The 16246-nt window shown below is 40.1% G+C and overlaps 1 protein-coding gene across 1 annotated transcript; it reads right to left on the bottom strand.

The window, feature by feature from the left end:
• Positions 1 to 473: 473 nt before the first annotated feature.
• Positions 474 to 15613, bottom strand: LOC123748229 (mucin-2). The gene is made up of 6 exons (XM_069331468.1): positions 15560 to 15613; positions 6595 to 6665; positions 3895 to 4034; positions 3012 to 3136; positions 1249 to 1549; positions 474 to 816 (listed from the first exon to the last, which is right to left on the bottom strand). Exons 3-6 carry the CDS (start codon positions 3995 to 3997, stop codon positions 695 to 697), a joined length of 651 nt encoding a protein of 216 aa, XP_069187569.1. The 5' UTR covers positions 3998 to 4034; positions 6595 to 6665; positions 15560 to 15613; the 3' UTR covers positions 474 to 694.
• Positions 15614 to 16246: the final 633 nt, after the last annotated feature.

Raw genomic sequence — 16246 nt, 5'->3', positions numbered from 1 at the left:
GGGGGAGGGGGAGTTGAAGCAACTGGGATTTACCATGTATTCTCTACAGGTGTTGGGACAGCTGCCAGTTATCATGTTATCCTACAGGTGTTGAAGGAGCTGTGTTCTACCTTGAGGTACCAATGTTCTACCTTGAGGTGTTCTACGTTCATACGCTGGTGTTCACTTCTCTGACCTTCACTTTTATTTGTTTAATTCTACCCCTTGTTCTGCCCTAACATGTTCTTTAGTGGTCATGTTCTTCCTGTTGTCTCGATGTTATAGCCATTCTTCGTCTTTTAAATCTATTATGGTGTTCTTCTTGAACAGCCTTCGTGTTCTTCTAGTTCAATCATACTGTTCTTTGCGCCTATTATTCTAGTATAACATTTGTCTTTAATGCGTCTGGGATGTATATATATATATATATATATATATATATATATATATATATATATATATATATATATATATATATATATATATATATATATATATATATATATATCGTACCTAGTAGCCAGAACGCACTTCTCATCTCGGAGTGGGGTCAAGTTTTCTGTCAGTCTCCTAGCACATTATTTCAGCTGCTTGTTAGTCAGTCAATCGGTCAATCGGTCAGTCAGCCATCCAGCCAGCCAGCCCTATAGCCAGCCAGCCAGCCCTATAGCCAGCCAGCCAGCCCTATATCCAGCCAGCCAGCCAGTCAGCCAACTCAAGACACCAGATGACAAAACGATAACATAAGGGGAAAGAGAAGAGCGCTGGCACCACCGACCGCCGGGAGGAGCCTCAACGCCCCGCTCAAGTGCTGCATAGCGGCCGTCTCTTCGTCTCCTGACGTAACAAGGATAATAATAATTAGTAATATTAACAATAATAATTAATATTTAATAATAATAATTAATCCTACTACTACTAATAATAATTAATAATAATTAATAATAATAATAATGATTCCAGCTTCGTAATTGTGCTTTATTCTCTACAATAATATCGTTTTATTTAGATAAAAATACAGGGAACCTTTATTATTTATATTGTGTGAAGGTACACGCATTATCTCTGAAAGAGGGGAAACTCCGGCATAAAAGAGGAAACAGAGGGTCGTGAAGAGGGGGGGGGGGAGACAGCGCCGAAGAGATGAAGACAGAGGTAAAGACAGGGAAAAGGGAAGTAACGAGAGGGAGACACAAGAGACAGACACACAAACAGACGGACAGAGAAATAGAGCTAAAGAATGATCCAATTCCGCATTTCCTCTCTTACCTATTAACACGTGAAGCGTGAGATTAACAGGTGTTGTGCAGGTATTGGTGCAGGTGTAGAGGCCGGAATGGGCAGCGGAGGCTCGCGGGCGTGTGAGGGTGATCCTGGCTATGGGCAGGCCGATGGGCGTGGGTGTGGGCGTGGTGGTGCTGACTGGGGTAGAGGTGGGGGCGCCGCCCTCTGGGACAGGCGTGATGGGGGTGTGGGAAGAGGGTGCCAAAGGGCTGCTGCTAGTGGTGGTGGGGGGCGAGATGGTGCCAGCCTTAATGTGGCCCTCGAAGACCTCAGTGCCTTCTTGTACCTGTAGACGGACAAGGAATATACCATTATTGGCATTAATAATGATAATAATAATAGGAATACTAATATAAATCATAAAAACAGGTTTGGCTGTCATCAGAACTACCCCAGAAGGTGAGGAAGGTCGCAGCAGGTCAATAGACACGTGTCTAACAAGGTAAGTGAGCTCCAATACTTTTATATTTCACACTTACCGTCTATCAAGGAGCACAACACCACCAAACCACCAATAGAACTACCACAACCAGAAAAATAGTACTGCCAGCACAAACACCCAATAGCAAACACAATCACAACCACAACCACAAACACTACCACAAACACAACCACAAACACAAACACAACCACAATCACAAACACTACCACAATCACAAACAAAACCACAAACACTACCACAAACACAACCACAATCCCAAACATAACCACAAACACTACCACAAACACAACCACAATCACAAACAAAATCCCAAACACAACAAAAAACACACAATCACAAACACCCATAAGAATACAATCACCAACACACACACACATACACAAACACACAACCACAAGCAGCTAACTATAACTCAAGTTACATAAAAAAACAAAACAATAAAGACATCACTAAACTTGCCAGACAATATCTGAATAACTTATATCATTTTAAGAGCGAGACGATCCCCGAGAGACTTAAGTTTTAGTATGTTAAGTCATTCTCTCGCCAACTTAAGTTATTGCTAAGTAATGGAATCAAAGTTAAGGACGTAGTCGCCTTTGCTTACAGTGAAAAAGTAAGTATTAGCGAAGTTTCGCTACTTATTTTTTACGATTTAATATTTTCGAATACTCGTTTCTATATATTTTGGTGTTTTAAGTTTCATATATTTGGGTTTTTATCAGGTTTATTTTAACATTGGTTTTTATTAGTAATAACGAAGTTAATTATTGAGCATTTGTGAAAACGAAGTTGAATCGTCGTTGATATCGTTAATTCAACGTTATCTGTTTCTACATTAAACGTTCAACGTTTTGCTCGGCCGCTGAGGTTGAAACAAGAACACATTTGCATCGATAGAGAGCGCTGTTATTAACAAGAAATTTCGTTTAACAGATTGAAAGGCTCCTGGGAGATTATTAAATAATTAGAATGATTAAGGAGAGATTGTTATTTAATTGAGAGATTAATCGTCAATTGGATCGTACTTGCAGACAACGAGTGGGGTAGTAATATCGTCACCTTACACTGAGTTGAAATGTGTGTTATCGTGCGATACTAATCCACGATCGCTTCTTCCAGGAGTTAAACGATCGATCCCCGATGTAGTGACGATGCGGGAAGATGCTAGGACTATAAGGTGGGGTATACTAGGGTGAAATTGTCTTATTTGTCGGGGTACCAGGTAGGGGAGATGACTTACCTGTCGAATATCAGGCGAAGATTAACTTACCTGTCGAAAACCAGGTGGGGGGTAATTACTCACCTGTCGGCCACGGTACCAGGTGACGAGGGCGGGGTAGGGGCAGCCTCTAACCTCACACACCAACACCACTCTGCTACCTGCCTTCAGGAACACCTCGCCTCCAGGGTGGACAGTGGTTACTGCCTCTGTGGGAACAGGTGGTGAAGTTAGTGTGCTCTCTCTCTCTCTCTCTCTCTCTCTCTCTCTCTCTCTCTCTCTCTCTCTCTCTCTCTCTCTCTCTCTCTCTCTCTCTCTCTCTTTCTCTCTCTCTCTCTCTCTCTCTCTCTCTCTCTCTCTCTCTCTCTCTCTCTCTCTCTCTCTCTCTCTCTCTCTCTCTCTCTCTCTCTCTCTCTCTCTCTCTCTCTCTCTCTCTCTCTCTCTCTCTCTCTCTCTCCAATTTCCCTTAAAGAATACAACATCAAGTCATATATCTGTTTAAATTGAGATATTTTGAGATATATCAAATGCTACGTTATATATTTTATAGCTTTATATAATATAAATGCAGAGCTATACAAAAATTGATTGCAAACATATATATATATATATATATATATATATATATATATATATATATATATATATATATATATATATATATATATATATATATATATAAATATATATATATATATATATATTGCAATTAAATTTATCCTTTAACTTTGATAAGACAAACTATGACCCAAGTTTTTACAGATGTTCGAAACGGTTACATTAAAGTTTGAAGGTTTGTGACACATGTCAATCTTGCTCATTTCTGTCTCTCTTAACCTCCTCTCTTCCTTCCTCTTCACCTTCCCAATTACCTATTCCAGCATCCTCCTCTCCCCCTGACTATTCCACTTACAATTAATCATACCCCTTTCTATCCTTCCTTCCAACCTGTCTTCCTCTGTCTCACCTGTCACGAGGAGGGTGACGGGGGTGGACATGGGGGGACTGACGGACACCTGGCACAAGTAGGTACCGGCGTCCGAGGGACGGGCGTGGTGTAGACGCAGCATCCAACGAGATCCGCCTCCTGGGTTGACAGCCACGAACCTGATGGTCCGGATGACCGGGAGATAAATACGATTATGATGCTCGGGATGGGGCGGAGGCTAGGCCAAACAGCACACGGTGCAACGTCATTCAACATCACTGTGTGCTACACCATGTGACATCATACTGGGCAATATTATACCACAGTGCATCACCCAGTCTAATACACCACACGCTGTCACATTACATGTAACCGGGCAAAGATCACTACACTTATCAGTTCTCATCACACTGAAGCATTCTTATTACCTTACCACACATCACCTCTCTTCTACCACACCACTCAACCACACACCACCACACACACCACCATTCCTCTACCACACCACACCACCACTCACCACCACTCCTCTACCCCCACACCACCACACACCACCACACACCACCACTCCACCACACACCACCACACACCACCACTCCTCCACCACACCACACCACCACACACCACCACTCCTCCACCACACCACACCACCACACACCACCACTCCTCCACCACACCACCACACCTCCATCACACTCCAGCAAGACTCCTCAGGCTGTCAAGGAAGAGATAGGTTCTGTTGTCCATTATAATTATTTAATCAAAACTTTGGAGCGTGAGATTGACAAGGAAAAGAAAGTTTATATATCGTGATAAGACATGGAAGAGAAGCTGCATAGCGTCAAGAATCAACTTCATCGAAGGAAGAGAGAGAGAGAGAGAGAGAGAGAGAGAGAGAGAGAGAGAGAGAGAGAGAGAGAGAGAGAGAGAGAGAGAGAGAGAGAGAGAGAGAGAGAGAGAGAGAGAGAGAGAGAGAGAGAGAGAGAGAGAGAGAGAGAGAGAGAGAGAGAGAGAGAGAGAGAGAGAGAGAGAGAGAGAGAGAGAGAGAGAGAGAGAGAGAGAGAGAGAGAGAGAGAGAGAGAGAGAGAGAGAGAGAGAGAGAGAGAGAGAGAGAGAGAGAGAGAGAGAGAGAGAGAGAGAGAGAGAGAGAGAGAGAGAGTGAAAGAGATAGGGAAAATAATAAATGAAACTGAAATAGAGAGATTGAAGAGGAGATAATCAAAGAACGAAACAGAGAGTGATAAAAAATATAAAAAAAGGGGGGACTGAGAAAGAATGTGAATGTTTAAGGCTGATATTCTCATGATTTTCTCCTCTGGTTCAACTTAGTGGGATAAACAAAAGACGGCACTTACAACACAAGACGCTTTGTCTCTTCCCTTTTTCTCATCTATACACACCACTTTACTTCTGTGCTTTCTCTTTCCCTTCTGCGACCGGTCTACGGAATTCTTCCTTTCCCCCTCTCTTCTCCATCGTTTTATATTTTGCCTCATTACTTCTTCTCTGTCACTATAATCTCACTCCCTTCTCTTCCACCTGCCTCCCCTTTCCTTTTATCCCACCTACATTCCTCTTCCGTCTCTCTCCCCTCACCCATTCAACAGTCTTCTCCATGTCCTTCATTTACTCCTAAATTATCTATATATTATACCCCATTCTCGAACGCCCCCCCCCTGTCTCCCATTTATTAATCCCTTCCTCCTCCTCCTTCCCTTTTATTCAGACCCAACTCACCCCTTTTCCCTGTCACCTACTAATATTTTTTCCCTTCACTGCCCCCTACTCCCCCCTCCCCCCTAGCATCAATAAACGAGTCGTTAAGTGGTTGATATTGCGTGTTTCACCGCCTCAAATCACCCTCCAAATGTGGTCGCCTGATCCAACGAAATTAGAACCCTCCCCCTTTCCCCCCATTCAACCCCTTCCCCTTTCCCCCCATTCAACCCCTTCCCCTTCCTCCCCTTCAACGCCCCTCTCCCCCCTTCAAACACCCCCTCCCCCCCTCTTTCAAATCGCCTCCCACAACCATTAGCTAGTTTTTCTCTATGGTATCATTTACGATAACTGCTCAATTGGGGAGTAATATCGAGATTAACGACACTTTTTTACATTTTGACTCTATAATTTCTTTCACAGTCTACAAAGTGATGGTATGATTAGCATTAAGTGGTATAATAATACGAGTAATTTTTGTGGGTATTGTAGTGTGTCTTGGTAGCATGACTGAGGTGTTTAATTGACCTGTTGAGATGTGGTATTTTGTGTTGAGATTCATTTGACGATAAGATGAATATATCTTGCAGGAAACTGAGAGAGAGAGAGAGAGAGAGAGAGAGAGAGAGAGAGAGAGAGAGAGAGAGAGAGAGAGAGAGAGAGAGAGAGAGAGAGAGAGAGAGAGAGAGAGAGAGAGAGAGAGAGAGAGAGAGAAGGGAACTATCAGGGGAAAAGCGCCAAGCCATTAGGACTATATGGCACTAGGAGGGGGACAAGGATTTAGGATGGGACGGGGGGAAGAGGAATGGTGCCCAACCAGTTGGACGACTGGGGATTGAACGCCGACCTGCAGGAAGCGAGACCGTCGCTCTACCGTCTAGCCCAAGTGGTTGGGAGACAGAGAGAGAGAGAGAAAAATATTAAACAAACTATTATAAATCGGTAGTTTCCAACTAATATTCAGAAGGCTTGGGGGATGGAGGTGGTGATGAGGCAGGTGGTGATGAGGCAGGTGGTGCTCACCTGTGGTCAGACGTGTAGGTGGTCTCTCCCGCCGTCAGTAGGTGAATGTCCCTTGCTCTCACCCACGACACCTGCAAGGTGAAGCTGGTGAATTCAAGGAGGCGCCGAGTGATTCCAATATGTGTTCATGAAGGCGTGGGACGATACACATGTGTTCATGTAGGCGTGGGATGATACATATATGTGAGTGTTTGGAAGCGTAAGATTATATCAAGGTGAGTTCCAGGAGGCACGACATGACACGAGGATGAGTTCCAGGAAGCATGACATGACACCAAGATGAGTTCTGACACCGTTGAGGGTAGGGAGGATTGTGGCGAAGCTTGGCTTCACTTCAGCAAAGCCTTCGATGCTGTTCCTCACGATGAATCGAGTCGAGGGCTGGATGCTCTTGGTGCTGGATGCTCTGTTTCCTAGGGAGACAGGGAGTTGGAATAGCTGAGCAGGCCTTCGGGTACAGAACCTTGCTGTAGCAGGGACGCAGAGCTACGTATTGGTACGTCAGTTGCTGGACGTATATATATGAAGGCTTTGGGCACCGCAGTGAGAAAGAAACAGTGGTTCTTGCGGAAGGTTTAGTAGATAGAAGACTTAACATTGCAACAAGAGGATTTAGATAACTGAAATGGGTTATTTTAAATGGGTTATTTCAGATGGGTTTACCTTAACATTGTAGGGTTGTGAGATTTTCTGATCTTAAAACAGTAACAGGATACTTGCTTAATAATTTTAAAATCTTATTGCGACACATATCTGTGGCCATGATTATTTGGAACCTTAAGTCAAAAATTAAACACAAGTTATTAAAATGAAGTATATAAGATACTTGAATTCATATCTTTGAAGAGTTAGTAATAAGGTATCCAATATTATTCTTAAGTCTCTTCTTGAACTTGTTAGGCCACAATTAAGCATATCAGTATTGGACACCTTACAACAGAAACTATATAAATTCACTGGAACCATTAACCCTAAAAAGGTGAGTAGAAGAATATGAGTGAATTACAAATGGATGAAAGGATACACGAGGAGGGATATCTGAATGGTGTTAAATGTATTAACAAGAACACAAAACAATGAATATAAATTGGATTAATTTAGATTAAAAAAAACTGGGTAAATACTGGCTCGAGAAGAGAATTGTAGATTTATTGACCAAACTATCGAGCAATATTAAAGGCTTTCAAAGGATTACAAATACCAACGTACTTTATTAATGAGTTTAATGGGGGTATACATAGTAGGTGTTGACATTGGTACATAGGTTTACTTCGGTTTCCAGTATACTTATTACATATCGACATATGTAACGCAGATGTTAATCCTGTTTTGATTGGGTGTTTTTCTCTCGTCTTCAATTTGGGTCCCTGTGTCTTCAATTTGGGTCCCTAATCCCCCTCTTCGTCCCCTAATCACACCCAACACTTAGACACCATTTCAATCTTAAGATGTTTCCATTTTACTATTTCATTGTACGGGGTGAAATGTTTTCGCCTTTTATTGTCAATACCCTTTGTGTACGTCCTCATTCTCCTTGTGCATTTACTTATATTTCTTGTGTACTTCCTCATCCCCGGATACCCATTTAAGGAACGAGACATTATGGTCTTAATGTGGCTTTTGGTTAATCCTTTAAATTAAGGAGGAAATGAAACGTCAAGATTTCGCCAAAAAAGGTCTATTTTGTAAGTTTTTGAGTAAATTGAAGATGGTGGAGGGTTCCAGTATGAACAATAAAGACAGCTGAGCTGATGTTGCTGCGGGTGTGTGTGTGTGTGTTGGTGTTGTGAGTGTGTTGTGAGTGTGTTGGTGTTGTGAGTGTGTTGTGAGTACATGGATGAGTGTATTTGGTGTAGCTGTGTAAGATTCAGTCACTTGAGTTTCTACAAACTCCCTCGCCTCAACTCAACTGTTTTCACAATAATTTTTCACAACTATTATTAATTAAGATATATATATATATATATATATATATATATATATATATATATATATATATATATATATACATATATATATATATATATATATATATATATATATATATATATATATATATATATATATATATATATATATATATAATTTAATCTAATAATATATTCTTAACTTGTTTTGTCCAGATTATGTATTTATAATGTATATTTTGGGATTAATTTTCTTTAATTTTCATGTCTCGTTTTCATACATAAACTTCAATAATTATTCTAATTCTGTAATTATTTATGCAATTATCATTTCCATTTACTTTATTACTTTTGGTTACATTATTAAACAATCATTCTTTTACCTTTGTTCGAGCTTTTAATATTTAATCTGAAGTCATTCATATGTGTTCTCCTGTCCATTGGGTAATGAAAAATCGCAATGTAACGTCGCTTATTTTGAGTGGAACTAAATTGGTCGTTCTAAAAATTCGTCGAGAACTCGTCGCTATAGATGATACAATAGAATTCCTTGGCTTGATTAAAATGACTTTTCTTGTAATTACCGAAGTGTAATTACCTAAGTGTAGTTACAGGATGAGAGCTACGCTCGTGGTGTCCCGTCTTCCCAGTACTCTTTGTCGTATAACGCTTTGAAACAACTGATGGTTTTGACCTCTACCACCTTCTCAACCACTTGAGCTGGACGGTAGAGAGGCGGTCTCGCTTCATGTAGGTTGGCGTTCAATCCCCGACCGTCCAAGTGGTTGGGCGCCATTCCTTTCCCCCGTCCCATCCCTAATCCTTATCCTCAGCTCTTCCAAGTGCTATATAGTCGTAAGGGCTTGGCGCTAACCCCTGGTAGTTCCCTTCCCTTCCACCACCTTCTTAGTTAGCTTGTTCCAACCGTCTACCACGCTGTAAAAGAAAACTTTCTAATATTTTTTTTTCGGCACCTTTATTTTCTTAGCTTGAATCTGTGTCCTCTTGTTCGTAAAGTTGCTGGTTTCAGGAATTCCTCTTTGTCAATTTGTGTGTGTGTGTGTGTGAGAGAGAGAGAGAGAGAGAGAGAGAGAGAAAGAGAGAGAGAGAGAGAGAGAGAGAGAGAGAGAGAGAGAGAGAGAGAGAGAGAGAGAGAGAGAGAGAGCAACCCATTCTCTTGTTTAGATAATACCTATTGTAACGATCGTCAATAGTCAGAATTCGTAAGTTCTACGTATACTAATAGTAGTTAGTATACTAGTAAGGAAATCTATTAAAATTAATAAAGCTAAAACAAATACATAAATATTTCTAGGCCTAGTATAGTACACATATGTACTATATTAGGCCTAGGAAGGTTAGGATAGGTTAGTTTAGTTTATCAAAGCAACACAAGTAAATAATAGTTTTTGAGTTTTTTCCAACTCAATAGTTCAAATTTCTACTATCTAATTTCGTTGTACGTCGGTATATATATATTCAATAGTCCTCATCGATACTATAAGTAATAACTTAGTTCTGCCCGAAACGCTGCGCGTACTAGTGGCTTTACAAGATTGTAATTACTATGCTATATATCCTCACAATCCTAATGTACCTTCTTGTGTATATATATAAATAAATAAATATATAAATAACAAAACAGGAAGATGGGCTGGAGAGAGAGAGAGATTGAGCTAGATAAGAGTAGAACAAGTTTCTGATTTAATGCAGAAGCGCTGACAATTCGGAGCTTCCATGGATTTCTGATTGAAGATTAATCGCATTGAAATGGCTTTTAATAATTTCGGTGTCCAGTTCTAAAATGATTTATGTACACCACTGATGAAAACTGCGCGTTGCATATATGAAAAAATATATCAATTTTGAAATAGGAGAAATATATTAATACACACATATACAGGTTTGATTTACCACCGAGGCAGAAACAAATGCGTAGAGTTTCTTTCACCTGATGCCTCTATTCACTGAGACGTTTATAGATATCTGGGAGTTAATCACATTCTACGAGCTGCTCTTATGAATGTGTGTGTGTGTGTGTGTGTGTGTGTGTGTGTGTGTGTGTGTGTGTGTGTGTGTGTGTGTGTGTGTGTGTGTGTGTGTGTGCGCGCGCGCGAAGTAGTAGTAGATATGACTGCGAAAAAAATAGATCCTCAGTCAGTACATAAGACAACCGATGGATAGAAAGGCGGGGCCCAGGAACTAACACCTCGACTTTGTCATCACAGATAATAAATACAAATACGAAATATACACAACACATTCTGCCAAAAAAAACCCACACATGAACGAATCATAGAAAACAAGCTCTTACACCTTCAGACCCTCACAAAACACAATCTGAAGTATACATAGAAAACGAGGTATACAAAGCAAAATATCCCATCCAGGATAGACTCTTTTAATTGTGAGAGAAATAATATATCTACGAGCAGAGTTACGCTTTTAGTCAAATTAATCATAAACTTCTTACCAAAACATTTACGACATATTGAAAATAACGACGTTAGATTCACAGTGCTACATAAAATTTACATATGAGCAGAGAGCGAGAATATATATATTTTTGCAGGCGATGAGTCACAATAACGTGGCTGAAGTATGTTGACCAGACCACACACTAGAAGTTGAAGGGACGACGACGTTTCGGTCCGTCCTGGACCATTCTCAAGTCGATTCGACTTGAGAATGGTCCAAGACGGACCGAAACGTCGTCGTCCCTTCAACTTCTAGTGTGTGGTCTGGTCAATATATATATTTTTCTCATGTCAGATCAGTATAGTGGGTGATTTCAATTTGCCAACATCAGAATTAACTGAATCACTTTGTACCATGTATGGCTAAACAACTTAATGGGATGCGAGCTGTTTTAAATACTGGAAAAGCCGACTCGTTATGCAAAAATTTTCGAGATGTGATATTACGTTTAAATATGTTATAGTTAATAACATGCTGATTGGTGAAGAGATCAGTTCAAACGAACACTATTAAATAACATTGAATACAAAATTGAACCATTAAAGAAACAGCGGTTCCAGGAACGTTCCAAGAAAATGTTTTTCCTGGTGTATAATAATAATATTTTTCCTATTTTATTATAATAGTAATGAATACATTTCATTCATTACTATGATGAATTTTGAGTGTATATGAATAATGAAATAAATTTCATGTGCTATTTAGCCACATACATTCACACGTAGACCTCATAAGCCTAAATAAATAATGATAATAATGAATAATATAAGAGTAGAATATTTTAACATAGAACTGAAACTAATTTAAGTAATTATGAAGCTGGGAATACTCTGTAGCGCAGAGTATTCTCTTAATTTGCCCCAACGTACAAAATACAAACTACTAACCTAATCAGAAACGTTCGTACCCCAAAACAACTCACATATCCTAACCTAACCTAACCTAACCTAACCTAACCTAACCTAACCTAACCAATCAACGCACAGAAAACGTGCATATGTGTTTAGACGGTAATTTTCACAGTTCTTTGTGCGTTGGGGGTCTAAAACGTATAAAATTAGACGCACTAGTTGACAGGTCGGGTTGATGTTGCATCGTTGCAAGAAACGCATTTGTGGAGGTTAATATCAATGACGATTGTTGCTGAAAATTGTAACGCAAACGCACGTAAATTTCAGTTACATAAAAACATAAAACAAATTCTGTTTTTGTATTTGCCATTTACAATATAAACAAAAATATTTATATAACACATTACTAAACAATGAGCCAGAAACATCCTTTGATTCATTTCCTGTTGTAAATTTATATCATTCCATAAACAAACAAAATAACCAGCCTTGATAAAGATAAATTCTATTAAAAACACGAAGTTAGAAGCTAACTAACAAACGCCTTGATGATGCTTTTTAATGCAACTCGAAATCGGGACTTTTATGCGGGCATGGAAAGTTGTGTCAGACAAAAATAAAAATAAATATAAGCTTTTCCCTCATAACTACAAAATAATCAGCTCAATTACAGTAATTCGTGCACATAACAAAATAAATTATTCAAAACCAACCTTCACAATACTTAGAAGGAATGATATAATAGGGGGAAAGCACTAAGTACGACCATATAATATATGGAAGGGACAGAATAGGAGAAATTATAAAGGGGGTTGGGAATGGAGTTACCTGGTTGATACCTGGTTGATGGGGTTCTGGGAGTTCGTCTACTCCCCAAGCCCGGCCCGAGGCCAGGCTCGACTTGTGAGAGTTTGGTCCACCAGGCTGTTGCTTGGAGCGGCCCGCAGGCCCACATATCCACCACAGCCCGGTTGGTCCGGCACTCCTTGGAGGAATAAATCTAGTTTCCTCTTGAAAATGTCCACGGTTGTTCCGGCAATATTTTTTATGCTTGCTGGGAGGACGTTGAACAACCGCGGACCTCTGATGTTTATACATCAGGAGGAGGAATGATGGGAGGAATGATGTCCAACCCCCTTGGACCATCGAGAATCGAACATCGACCATGCTCTAACGACTAAATACAATATTTTAGTCACTTATTTTAGAGTTTTTTTTTAAATATTTTTAATAATCGTGGTGAAAACAAAGTTCTAGAAAGGTTAGGAGAGTCTTTTCCTTTACTTTTCCTCTCCTAACTGGTAAAGGTTAGGAGAGTGTTTTTCTTTACTTTTCCTCTCCTAACTGGTAAAGGTTAGGAGAGTCTTTTCCTTTACCTTTCCTCTCCTAACTGGTAAAGGTTAGGAGAGCCTTTTCCTTTACTTTTCCTCTCCTAACTGGTAAAGGTTAGGAGAGGAAACTTTCAATTAACGTTTTTCATGATGTTTTAAAGCTCTAGGAGAATTTCTTGCCCTCCTTTACTTACCAGAGGACTCTTAACCTAATGTTTTGGAAAAACAAAATATCCCCAATTTATTTTCATTTTTTTTTTCATTTTCATATTACGTCCATTTTCGGCCATACGGGTAAACGGCCAAATTCACACGTAGTTTGTAAGAGAACAGGTTAGGCAATAAATGTTATTTATATTAATTTTCTAAATGAGATTTTACAGTTTTTTTTTTACAAAACAGTGTAAATCTATTAAATATCATCTTGATCAAATTTGATAAGTATCATATAGCATCTCAATCAATTAATTGTATAATCTTCTACATAGAAACATTATATTTTACATTTTACTCAATAAGGGAGCCGGTCGGCCGAGCGGACAGCACACTGGGCTTGTGATCCTGTGGTCCCGGGTTCGATCCTGGGCGCCGGCGAGAAACAATGGGCAGAGTTTCTTTCGCCCTATGCCCCTGTTACCTAGCAATAAAATAGGTACCTGGGTGTTAGTCAGCTGTCACGGGCTGCTTCCTGGGGGTGGAGGCCTGGTCGAGGACCGGGCCGCGGGGACACTAAAGCACCGAAATCATCTCAAGATGACCTCAAGAAGATAATCTTTCAAATATTTTAACATTGCACAAACAAGTATAACATACAACAATGATTGACAATTATCGACGAACCATTTAACTCCAAGGAAGGAATTTTTTAAAATTAATGTTGCTGTAAATATGAATATATAATGCAGTTTATAAGAGGGAATCGAACCCTCATCCCTAAACACCTCAAGCGCACGCCCTACCGACTGGACCATGATGGGCTTGATAATACCCACTAAAGGTGTTACCAGACAAATACAGAGCCGCTCACAAATGTGCTCGTATTCATCTAGCAATAGTTGATCCGTGTGTTCATCAACAGTTTATTCAGGCGCTTCTCATCAATTCGGAGCCGTACATTGTGCAGCCACAAGCTTTCCGTAAACAAGCGGTCTAGTTTGGATCTAATGGTCTGTTGCTGTTGGAGTTCCTGTATAATCCTTTGTTAATCCTTTGTGTGTGTGTGAACTGATGTATTAGTACTCGCCTATTTGTGCCCGCAGGATCAAACACTAGCTTTTGGATTCCGCCTTTCTAGTCGTCGGTTTTTAAAGTAAAGATTCCTATCCTGTTTCTTTATCATATCTACTTTTAAAATGATGAATAAAGTTTACTTCTACAACCTGCTTCCATTTTCCCACTTTCACGCTAAATGAAAAGTTTCTAACATCTCTAAGACTCATCTGAGTTTCAAGTTTCCACCCATGCCCCATTGTTATGTTGGTATTCAGTGTGAACATTTCATCTATTTCCACTCTATCAATACCTCCCAAGTATTTTGTACGTCTCTATCATATCTTCCCTCTCTCTCTCTCCTTTTTTTTCCTAGCGTCGTCAGGTTCAGTTCTTTCAGTCGCTCTTCATATACCATCCCTCACAATTCTGGGACGAGCCTCGTCGCATACTTCTGAACCTTTCCCAGTTTCCTTATGTGTTTCTTCAGGCGGGGGCTTTCTGATGGGGCAGCATACTCTAAGACTGGTCTCACGTAGGTAGTGTAAAGCTCTCTAACTGTCTCCTAACTTTGGTTCCTCACCGCTGCTCTAACTTTTGCTAGGGTAGGAACTGACGTTATCCTATTTATGCTGACGTTATCCTGTTTATATGTACCTCTAGAGTTATATTTGGTGTTACGTCCACTTCCAGGTCTCATTTTCAAGTCGTCAAAGGTAAATAGTTTCCCTTCATTTACGTACTGTCCCTTCTGTCCCTTGTCGCCTGTTCCCCTTTCCACCATTTTACACTTGCTCGTGTTGAACTCTTGTAGCCATTTCTACGACCATCTCTATAACTTGTTCAGGTCCTCTTGGAAGATGCTAAAATCCTTATCAATCACAAGTCGTCTCATTAATTTCGGCGTACAAGTAAAAGTTATTTTTTTATCTGGCTCTCATGAAAAGCAATAGCAACACGAAGAGAATATACAGAGAATAAGAAGAGAATATATATAAGAATATACAGAAATTAAACTCGATTCATCAGCCACAGGTCCAGTTAAAATCTGAAATAATTATCCCCAAGAAAAACAGGTATTATCCGGCGAAAATAAAGCTGAAATCTTCACATTAAATCATTAAAAATCAACAAAAAACGAGCACGTGGATCAGACAAGAAAAGGGTGAGGGGGGACAGGGAGACTTACGGTATAGTTGTGGAGGTTCCTGACGACGCAGGTGAGGTGGGCGGTCTGGCCGATGAGGGCGTGAGTGTGGGCGTGCAGAGAAGTGTTGAGAAAGGAGGGACCTACCAGCGTGGAGTACTGAACAGACTGCCTCTTGTGTGCTGGTAACTCCTCCCGTCCCACTTGTCTCTCCCCTCCTGTAAGGGAGAGATTGATGAAGGTTAGGTTAGGTTAGGTTAGGTTAGGTTAGGTTAGGTTAGGTTAGGTTAGGTTTGGTTAGGTTAGGTTAGGTTAGGTTAGGTTAGGTTAGGTTAGGCAAGGAAAGTAGGTGAGAGGCAGGAGTGATGTATGTAGTGACAGGTATATGGACATCGATTACACAGTGAGTTATCATACAGCGATTATTATAGTTAAAAAAACTTAGCAATACGGATTAGGGCTTGGTGAACAGGAATTAAGACATGGAGAACACATGTTGCAACAATAGAGACACAGAACAGGTAAAGAGAGAACACTGATTTGGACATAAGGATCATTGGTTAATACATAGAACACCTGTGTTCTATTCCGGACATGTGTCAAGGGCAGCGTAACAACTGCCAAGACATAGTAGAACAGATGGTGTCAGAGTTAACATGTATTAAGATACGAAAAATCACTGGAAGCCATTCATAGTTTCTCATATGTAGTCTGCAAGAAAACTGGCTA

Source organism: Procambarus clarkii, chromosome 26, assembly GCF_040958095.1.
Source record: "Procambarus clarkii isolate CNS0578487 chromosome 26, FALCON_Pclarkii_2.0, whole genome shotgun sequence".
Taxonomy (NCBI): Eukaryota; Metazoa; Arthropoda; class Malacostraca; order Decapoda; family Cambaridae; genus Procambarus; species Procambarus clarkii.
Note: the sequence above shows the minus strand (reverse complement) of the source record. Positions and strands in the feature narration are given on the sequence as shown.

What these genes read in the sequence shown, in the direction of transcription:
- LOC123748229 (XM_069331468.1), bottom strand. Translation starts at nt 3,997, where the DNA reads ATGCTGCGTCTACACCACGCCCGTCCCTCGGACGCCGGTACCTACTTG. An exon ending in CCTGGTACCGTGGCCGACAG is followed by an intron (nt 1,550 to 3,011) that starts GTGAGTAATTAC and finishes GTCCGTCTACAG; the next exon opens with GTACAAGAAGGCACTGAGGT. An exon ending in CACGCTTCACGTGTTAATAG is followed by an intron (nt 817 to 1,248) that starts GTAAGAGAGGAA and finishes TTGTTACGTCAG; the next exon opens with GAGACGAAGAGACGGCCGCT.